Genomic DNA, 10,412 nt, shown 5'->3' on the forward strand with positions numbered 1-10,412 from the left:
TAAAAATCTTCTTTTTGGCTTTGAATAAAAATAATAAATTTAATTGAAAATATTTGATTATCCTTCAGCCAAAGGCTTAGGAATTGTTCAAATTTTTCAGAGAGATTTAAGGATTCAAAGCTTGATTTTCAAAATAATAAAAACAAATAGAATCCTAACTTCTAACTCCCTAAATCTCGTAACTCTAAACTCCCCTTCAGTAAAATAAATATATCTGGAGTTTTAGAACTCCGATTTGGACTCTCTTTATACCGTTAGAAAGCTCATTAAATTATCTACAACTTTTAAGAAATACTATTTTTTGAAATTCCTAATATAACTGGGTCAAAAACAGGTCGGATGTTACAGTACCCTAAAGTTAAGAAAAATCTATTTAATTATCTAAATATCAACCTAATCCACAAATAAATAAAATTGTGATAAATGTCATGCTCCTATCAGATTTTGGTGAAGACTAAGTCTTATATTTCTCTTATTTTATCATTAAAATAATAATTTCTTAATAATCATACATATGATAAGTGTTACTATCTTATTGGGTCTATATAAACCTTATAATATAATAAATATCACTATCAATATCAGTCATATTAATCAAACCTTAGGTTAAAATTAATATTCTTAAACTATAGGTTAAACTTAGAAAATCTACAAGTGTTACTATAAATGTCCAATTAAATCTCGGTCTGAACCAAAATCCACAGTTATAAACATACTACAACTAATACTAGCTATTACTACTACTACTACTACTACTACTACTACTACTACTACTACTATCTAACTAGCTAAGTAAATTCTGGGACTCTACATCGAGAAATGCAAAAAAAATGTAAAAAGGCCTAAGGTGGTCCATTTGGACCATTTGTAACGTTAAAATGGACCCAAAAAGACTAAAAGAAGGTCAAAATGACCTCTGAATACCAAGAATCACCAGCACCTAAACATGCAACTAATCACAACCCAAAAACTCAAAACGGAAAAGGAAATAGCACACTTACTCGAGATGTAGCACTTGTAAGTGCTATTCGCGTGTGGACACGAAAATATTTCATCTCGTTTACCCAGAAGTACGAAGATTCTCTTCAGCCATCTAGGTCGCCAGAGGTCAAGATTTAATGAAAATTGGGGTTGTGAGTAATTGAGGGCCTTGAGAGAGTTTGGAGAGCTCTGGAAATTCTGAAATTTTCAAATGGCAAAAGTGAATAGGAGAGAGACAACTCTCCCGTTTTATACATGAAGGACTTGGGGGGGAAGCAACTCCACCCCGAATGTTGATCACCTAAGGGTAGACACTCGAGCGTGATCCAACGGTCACGATTATCAAGGCACGGATCACGACCATAGCATGGAAAAAGGAAGCCTCTGGTACAGGTCAAAAGGACGCTTTGGGTACAGATTGGACGTCTTGGGCATGGAACTAACTCCTCATTAATTGCACCAATTGATGGGCCCAACAATGAGGAGTCAACACGTGTCTTTACCTTTTTCGAGTGTGACATGATGAAGATTCCAAGCGTCACCTCCTGAAGACCCTTGAAATTACTCCTCTTAGACTAAGTCTCCACTGTCCGAGGACAAGTGAAGACTTAGGGGGAAAATGTTGTCTGTGATTTCATCATTGGACACATGGAAGTCATTAGAGAAGTGATTAACCTCCTTGGGAGCTAATGAAGTTTTATAGAGCTCGCCTGGAGCTCCTCGGAGCAAAGACTCCTCCCAACGCATTATTATCCGTTTCCAGACATGGATGTCTTCAAGTTAGGCCACGTTTCGAGGACATCCGTTATGGTCCTCCCGTCTTCTTGAGTATTTGGTCCTCCAGGCCTAGGAGTTTGTCATCGAGGTCTGGAGGGAACGCTAGATGTCAGTCGCAACAGCTTTGTATCACAAGCGGCCGTCTGACATCTTTTTGTGCCTCGAGTAGTGGTGTCGAGCCTGTACACTCGACAATTGGCATGTCCCAATCCGCCGCCTGACATGGGAAACATGCAGCTGCGTTCTGACAATGTCAAGGGACATGTCTTCTATAAAATATTGGGCTACAACCTACAATTTGGGCCCCATGTGATACGCATGAGCCCACCACCTTAATTAGGGCACCTGAAGGTATTAATTAGCATTAAACTCCCAAATGATTGAGAATATTTGTAATAAATCCTCATTAAGGGAATTAATTGTCCTCAGCCACTATAAATAAGGCTAAGGCTTCCATTGTAAGAGACTTTTGCATTTTTGGACTTTTGATTCCACTTTTGTACTCAGAGCAATATATACGCTGCTTGAGAAAATCTCTATTGAAGATTGCCATCTCAAGTTTCAAAAACACTAATACTAAAGTCTCGTGAACTAAGGTTGTTTTATAACCTGAACCACGTAAAATCTGCGTCTTCCATCTACATTTCTTTAAGTTCTTGTTTAATTAGTTGATAGAGAAAAAGACACTCAACAACTTTGTAATGTTTATTAATGACATACTTTTTAATTATGGCATCTTATGCTCAAATTTCCCCCACACTTTATGCCATTAATTTTAAAAGCGGCGGTGATATTTGTATTTCAAAATATACATACTAGATACAAGCAACATGCAATATACACGTTTGCTTAGTTTTATTTATAGAATTTGTTAATTATTTTTATTAAATTTATATTAATGTCATATAAATTTTAAAATAAATATCTTATTTTAATTAAATAATTTATTTATTTGTGTTTAAGTCTATGTTTGTTCTAGTTTTTGAATTTGAGAGTGACAACAAGAGATTATACATTATATATTTAATGTAATATTAAATATTATACGTAGATTTTAAATTTAAGTTTCTTGCTAGTTTTTTTAAAAAAGCAATTTGTTGCTAATTCAAAGTAGATTATATTATATGTTTAGTATGATATTATTCTAATAAGTGAGTTTAAGTTTAATTAAATTTTATTTAAGTTATAAAACGTATGATTTTATTATTTTAAAATAATTATCATTGTAAAATATCTCAAAAATATCATATTTTAATTTATTTAATTATTTATTATTTTAAAATAATTATCATAGTAAAATATCTTATTTTAATTTGTTTAATTATTTATTATTTTTAAATAATTATCATTGTAAAATATCACAAAAATATCATATTTTAGTTTTTTTAATTATTTATTTTATTTTAGTTTAGTTTAAGTAATTACAAACTACAGTTAAATATAAGAATATTTCGTTAACGTTAATATTAAAAAATAAAAAACCGTTAAAACCAAAAATTTCCGTTATCTATTATATAGAAGAGATATACACTATTTATAAATAACAAATAGATAAGTTTAAATCATTTTTCAACTTTTTCTATAATGTACCTCAAATTTATTTTATTAATTTTATTCTAATTTTTTTTATCCTCGGATCTCTATATTCCTCAAAAAAACAAAAAAAAACATCTTTTTCTTTTATAATTTTTTATCCTTTCTTTTTCTACTGATCTCAATAAAAATTTTAAACCTCATATATTACTTGTATGTATTTTTTTAATTAAAAAAAAGGACAAATAGTGTACTTAATTTGTGCAACGATATACATGTTCTTATAAAAATTTGAGGTGTCAATTCACTAATATTGTTAAGCAAGATGACATTATTTTAAATTATTTATTTGAAATTAATAAGATATCTATTATATACATATATATAACTTGTAAATGTACCAACATCACTCATATATTAAGTTGGGGATAAAGTGTTATACATACTAATTTTTTTAAGACCAAAAAAAAATCTTACTTGATATGCTTTTCAATGACATTTTATCCAAAATGAAATAGTAGAAATTATTGTTGCTATAATTTTTTGTTGTGTCCCCAACTTAATTCAGCAATCAAAAAAAATTAGCCTCTTAAGACTTAGAAGATTGATTAAATTTGATTTGATGTTCTCTCCTTCATTTTCAGGCCAAATATTGTTCGTGTTCTTATCCATAACACTATCCACAACACATTCTTAATGGAGGAAACTAACGGCTAGTATTCGAAAATGGCTGCAGCAATTCCCACTGTTCTCTCATCTTTTTCTCTACCTACTCAAGAACCGACCAAAAACCACATCTCCAATCCAGCTCCAGGAGCAAGCTGTGTCGTTTCCTTGTTAAAATCTTGCTCTAATATCAGAGAGTTCACTCCACTTCATGCACACTTGATCACCACAAACCTCATTCATGATCCTATCACGGCCAGCCATGTCTTACGTTTCTTCGTCTCAATTGAAAATTTATGTTATGCTCATCGTGTCTTCAGTCAAACCCAAGAGCCAGAGACCATCATTTGGAATACCCTTATCCAGAATTACCTCAAAAATAATTTTCCAAAACAAGTTTTCTCGACTTACTCTCACATGGTTACTCAGGGGGTGCCATTAGATATATCCACTTTTCACTTCTTAATCCATGCTTGCTGTAAAACTTTGGCCTTTCAAAGAGGAACTGAAGTACATGGCAGAGTTCTGAAATCTGGGATGGGAAGGAATAAGTCTTTGAATAACAATTTGATGGCTTTGTATTCAAAATGTGGAAAACTTGATGAAGTCCAACAGGTGTTCAAGAAAATGCCCCATAGAGACATGATCAGTTGGAATACCATGATTTCGTGTTATGTACAGATGGGAATTCCAGGAAAAGCTTTGAATCTGTTTCGAGAAATGCAGGTTGATGGAGTTGCTGCCGACGATATAACCATGATCAGCTTACTTTCAGCTTGTTCGAAACTGAGAGATTTGGAAACGGGAGAGAAGCTGCACCTCTATATCAAGAGAAATGATTTGGAGATTGGTGGAAATTTGCTGAACTGCCTGGTGAATATGTATATCGAATGTGGGAGAATGGAGAAAGCACATGAGATTGTGACTAGAAGCAAGACTGGTAATGATGTTGCTTTGTGGACTAGTTTAGTTGGAGGGTATATGAAGTCCAAGAAAATACATGCAGCTAGGTGTGTGTTTGACCATATTACTGAGAAGAGCTTAATTTCATGGATGACCATGATTTCGGGTTACGTCCAGGGAGGTTACTACAATGAAAGTCTAGAGTTATTCAGAGAAATGAGGCTTGAAAATGTGATGGCAGATGAAGTTCTTCTCGGGACAGCACTTTCGGCATGTACACACGTGGAAGATTGCAAATTAGGAAAATCTATCCAAAGCTTGGCCGTGAGGTGTGGGATAATGGCTGAAGGGCTTCTTGGAAATGCTCTGATTCACTTTTATGCAAAATGTGGTAAACCAAAAGAGGCTCAGTTGATCTTTGAGCAGTTGCCTAACAAAAGTAATGCCTCCTGGAATTCGATGTTGGACGCGTTTTGCAGAAATGGAGAGCTCGAAAATGCAAAGCTCTTCTTTGAAAAGATTCCCAATAAGGATATCATTTCATGGAACACCATGATCAACTCCTCCTCTAAATACAATCAACCTGGAGAAGTGTTCAAGCTCTTTCGGGAAATGCAGAGTTCAGCTATCAGACCAAACAAGCTTACTTTGATCAGCGTGCTATCTTCCTGTGCTAGTGTTGGAGCCCTGAAACATGGCATTTGGGTCCATGTCTACATTGAGAAGAATCATATCCAGATAGATAACAGGTTGGGAACTGCTCTCATTGACATGTACGGAAAATGTGGGAGCGTTAAAAAAGCTCAAGAATTATTCTCTGATTTGACTGACAAAAATGTACACGTGTGGACCGCCATGATAGCAGCACATGCCATGGAGGGGCAAACCAGTAAGGCTTTTGATCTTTACATGGAAATGGAAGTTACAGGGATAAAGCCAGACCATATCACTTTCATAGCCCTTTTATCTGCTTGTAGTCATGGAGGCTTAGTCAATGAAGGGTTCTCATATTTCAACGAAATGAGTACTGCTTACAACATTACTCCTAATTTACAGCATTTCGGGTGCATGGCTGATCTCCTAGGTCGAGTAGGGCAATTAGACCGGGCTCTGAAATTTATCAAAACGATGCCTGTTAAACCAGACATCTCCATGTGGAGCTCTTTGCTGAGAGCGTGCAAAAGCCATCAAAATGTCGAGTTAGCAGAGTATGCATTTCAACAACTCATAGAATTGGACCCTGTAAATGACGCAGCCTATGCTCTTCTTTCCAATACTTATGCAAAAGCTGGTAGATGGGATGATGTGAGCCATACGAGAAAGAAGCTTTTCGATTTAGGAGTAAGGAAGACACCGGGATGTAGTCTGATAGAAGAAGAGGGAGTTGTGCATGAATTTATAGCTGCAGATTTCTCAAGCCCCCACTCATCAAAAATCTACTCCTTTCTGGATGAGATGAAAGGCAGGTTTGAAAAAATAGGACTGCAAGAAACATCAGCGCATCATAGCGAAAGGTTAGCTGTGGCTTTTGGTTTAATAAACAGCTCTGGAAGAACCCTTATTCGTGTTGTGAATAATTTGAGGATGTGTGAAGATTGTCACTCGGCCATGAAACTTTTATCTCAGGCCTTCAACAGAGAAATTGTCATTAGGGATAACTATAGATTTCACCGTTTTGTCGATGGGAATTGTTCTTGTAAAGACAATTGGTAAATCCACACTGGATAGTATTAGCTGTAAGATCAACATTGCTCAAAAATTTGTATAAATGCAGAAATTGAAAAGAACAAAAAGATAGCATACTTACTATAATCGTTTCTTTTTCTTTTCTGAAATATGTAATAGTACTCAATACATGGCCAGGCTTACATAGTAGAGCTCTATTCATGATGATAGATCAAAAGCTTGATAGTAAAAGTGGGAAAGCCAAAAAAATAGGCCTTTTCACCCTTATACAAAGTTGTAATATAGGAAAATGTCTAATTATAAAAAATAAAAATAAAAGTAGCTGAGTTCACCCATCACCCACCAAGACCATGGTAGCTGAAACGTAATTAGCAAACGCAACAATGTACAAAACGATCATCCATGGCTGCCAAAAGATGCACATAAACAGCTCTTATATAGACAAATGATCAGTGACGTCTATTCTTTGTTTTTTCCTGTCAATTTTATCAATCACGGGCTTGGGGAATGTGGAAGGCTAATAAAAGAAAAGTCCTCTCTATGAAGCACCAATGAGGCTTTTTTCAAAACAGCTCCTTGCCACCATAATCATCCTGGGATTTCAGAGCTTTTATCATTGGATTTTTCCAATTCCTCATCAATCAAAATCTCCAATGAACGGCAATCCAAACTGCAAAACGCTTTCTCACCCCTGCAGGAGATCATATTAAGCAAAGTTTTAGTACAAATCCAGTGACCAATAGTATCTTTGGATAAACACACAATAGGCAAGTTAAATGGATCCTAACCTGTATATGTAGATGTCCTTGTCTGCTGCCAATTTCTTCTTGCAATGGTAACAAAAGCTCAGAAAATTATCAGATGGGAAAGGAACAGAAATCTTGGAATCTTTTGTGAGCTCAGGACGTCCAATATCTTTGTTATACTCATTCTTACAAGAGTTACTCAAGTCATTAGAATGAGTATCCAAAATGCAATCACCATAGATCCGAGTTGTCTTGGGGTTGGGACCATGGGTGATTACACATGTGTAATCCTCAGAAAGCTCAATTTCACTGGCTGAAAGAGAGCCAAACTCATTGACAGAACCTATGGATCCAGGGATTGTACTCAGCTTCGTACCAGAAAATAGGTTTGACTTAGGACTACCGTCAATAATCTGGGAAGAACCAACTCCCTTGGTGACGTCTCTCTCCAAACAAAAATTCATAGAGGTAGAGTAGGGTCTGTTAAAGTTGTTCAAACCAGAAAGATTGGAAATTGTCCTACAGGAATCTAGTGAACAAGACCGGATTTTTCCAAGTGAGCCAGGCTCTAAAGGGCTATCACCAATTTCAAAAAAAACATCAGAACTGCCCTTCTGGAGAGGAGACTTGGTTTTTGAAAAATGGAAACTTGGATAGTTTTTAGGCAGAGACTTTGGTGACTCGAAATAATTGGTATTTGTTTGACCATTTGGGATTTTGATCCTCAATCTTAGTCCAAAAAGAATGTTCTTACTCTCGGATGACCGGAGAACTTTACCGGAATTTTTCGTATCATCAGCAAGAGAATCTACAATGCTTAGGCCTACTTTATTGCTAGTACCTCCCCCCCAGCTTCTATGTTGCCCATCTTGGGACGATTTAGTTGACCTAAATGGGTTACCTAGACTTGAAAACAGCCTAAAATCTAGAGGAGATGTTGGACTCCTGACTGAATCACAATCTGTTAAAACATTGGGGCTCAAACCCACAAGCAGACCAGGAACACTGTAAAAAGAGTTGCCTTTCATATTATTCCCAATGTCAGATTTGGAAAAGGACTCAGACCCAGAATCAGACAGTGGTTGAGGACCCATTTGGTGTTGATCCTTCTGAATTGACCTGGTCCTCTTCCTCAGCATTGTCTCAAAAACCTCTCAACAAACCAAAAAAACCCTCTTCGGAACCAGCACTTGCCCCCTTTCTGTAGGAAAAAACACAGCAAGATTTCAGTTCAGTGACCAAACATCGATTAAATATTTTATTTAAAACGAAAGAGAAGAGTAGATGACCAAGAAAACAAGATACATTGGCTTGAGACCAAAAGAAGAAACACACGAGACATGGCTAAAACCTCACATGTATCAAAGATCAATATGCCCCCATCAAGATAATAAAAATGAGAATTTTGTTTCATTATTACTTCATTAATGAATGGTCAGGTAAAATAACGCTATGCATGTATTCACTTTTTTGTGTGAATGTACATACATATGTATAAATATTTATGTAAATCAAAATGCACAAAATACGTATGGGGAATGGATATGAATCCGGAGAGATCATCTAAATATTATTACTCATAAGAAGAATAAAAGAATAGCATTGAAAAACCAAAACAAAATGGTGTCAAAAAAGGCCAAAACAAAATGGCTTGATTATCGGGGGGGGGGGGGGGGGGGGGGGGGTTTCCTTTTCTTTTAATTAACTGTTGAGAGAGAAACCCAGGTAGAAAAAACTTGAAGATAATAAAATATATATAAATAATAATAAAAAAAACTTGAAGGTAAAGTTCAACCGCAAAAGGAAAACCCAGAAATAATAAAGAAAGCAAGGTTAAAGAAAAGCCTCGAGAATGCAGTTTGAGATACAAAAACGATGAAAGAGAGCTAAGCTAATATGAGTGAAGAAGAGGAAATAGAAGAAAAAGGAAATGGGCACCTGGGTTTCTTTCTTTCTTTGTTTCTCAGCTCTGGAAACTTCAGAAAGATGGCGTTATAGACTATAGGATGTAATGAAGCAAGAATAGTAAAATTATATGTTATTTTCTCTGGCCTAAAATTTGAAAGAAAGAGAGAAACAAGTAGTGTTATATGTATGTGTGAGAGACCAAAACTTGTGAAGCACTACTCTCTCTCTCTCTCTATTTCATGCCTCAAAATCAGCGAAACAGTGAGCTTCTGAAATACTTCACAAATCCCTCTCTCACTCTCTTCTCTTCTCATATAGACAATGACTGATTGGAATTATGTATTTTTGCCCACAGAAACGTTTTTGTATCTATTTTTACCACTATAACTTTCTTTTCTATTTCCATAATTACACATTTTCCCTCTTTTTTTTTCTTTTAGTTTTGATAATATTATATTGGAATATTACCGGTTCAATGTTGTTCAAATTGCTAAGGATATCATTGGTGTCCAATATAATTAAGAAGTGTGACACTGTTATTTTAGTGCAACTCAATATAAAATTCTACATAAATAAATATTTGATTATCGCTACCCATTAGAGTTAAAGTATCAAATAAAATTACCAAATACATTTCTGAACCCAAATGAACCGACAACAAATAAGTTATATTAATTCCTCCTGAAAAGTTAATAAAGCAACTTTCATTTTAATTACAAAAAAAATATATCCATCCATAAATATTTCATTTTCTTTTCAAATCTCGATGAAATCTATGAAATGGGTGTTCTTTTCTTTTTCTTTTTTAAGCAGGTGTATTTGTGAGGATGACGTGGTAAAGTTTAGGGAGCCAATCGAAGCGAAGACTGGAGGGAAAAATAAAAGGTGAAGTAATTAAACATAAACGACAAGGAACAAATTATTATTTTTATTTAAAAAATAATAATATATTTAATTTATTTTTTACCTTATTTTTAGGTGTGTCATCAGAAAATGACACGTAATGTTAGGATTTTATTATAACTGACAAACGGTCACGGCTCTTTAAAACCGGCTTTTCTTTTACTGACACCACCACGCCCATTTCATCCCACCGACTCATCTATATTACTCGCCCTCGCCGAGTTCTTTTCTTAGCTCATACGTTAGTGGGAATTTGAAATTACTCATATGCCCTTTTCACTCATATGGTGTGACATGGCAGTAGTAGGA

General features: G+C 35.0%; 2 protein-coding genes across 2 annotated transcripts; one reads left to right on the forward strand and one right to left on the reverse strand.

The window, feature by feature from the left end:
* The first annotated feature begins 3,880 nt into the window (after nucleotides 1-3,880).
* Nucleotides 3,881-6,672, forward strand: LOC133803134 (pentatricopeptide repeat-containing protein At3g62890-like). The gene has a single exon (XM_062241092.1). It carries the CDS (start codon nucleotides 4,018-4,020, stop codon nucleotides 6,571-6,573), a length of 2,556 nt encoding a protein of 851 aa, XP_062097076.1. The 5' UTR covers nucleotides 3,881-4,017; the 3' UTR covers nucleotides 6,574-6,672.
* On the reverse strand, nucleotides 6,656-9,492 carry LOC133803135 (FCS-Like Zinc finger 10-like). Its single transcript, XM_062241093.1, has 3 exons — nucleotides 9,231-9,492; nucleotides 7,335-8,493; nucleotides 6,656-7,237 (listed from the first exon to the last, which is right to left on the reverse strand). The coding sequence occupies exons 2-3, from the start codon at nucleotides 8,429-8,431 to the stop codon at nucleotides 7,135-7,137; spliced, it is 1,200 nt and encodes a 399-aa protein (XP_062097077.1). The 5' UTR covers nucleotides 8,432-8,493; nucleotides 9,231-9,492; the 3' UTR covers nucleotides 6,656-7,134.
* Nucleotides 9,493-10,412: the final 920 nt, after the last annotated feature.

The sequence above is a fragment of the Humulus lupulus genome, chromosome X (assembly GCF_963169125.1).
Source record: "Humulus lupulus chromosome X, drHumLupu1.1, whole genome shotgun sequence".
Classification (NCBI taxonomy): Eukaryota; Viridiplantae; Streptophyta; class Magnoliopsida; order Rosales; family Cannabaceae; genus Humulus; species Humulus lupulus.

Bases quoted from the DNA above. Each gene is read 5' to 3' on its own strand.
- LOC133803134 (XM_062241092.1), top strand. From the start codon at position 4,018: ATGGCTGCAGCAATTCCCACTGTTCTCTCATCTTTTTCTCTACCTACT.
- LOC133803135 (XM_062241093.1), bottom strand. From the start codon at position 8,431: ATGCTGAGGAAGAGGACCAGGTCAATTCAGAAGGATCAACACCAAATG. The intron at 7,238-7,334 runs GTTAGGATCCAT...GATCTCCTGCAG, and splicing joins AAGGACATCTACATATACAG to GGGTGAGAAAGCGTTTTGCA.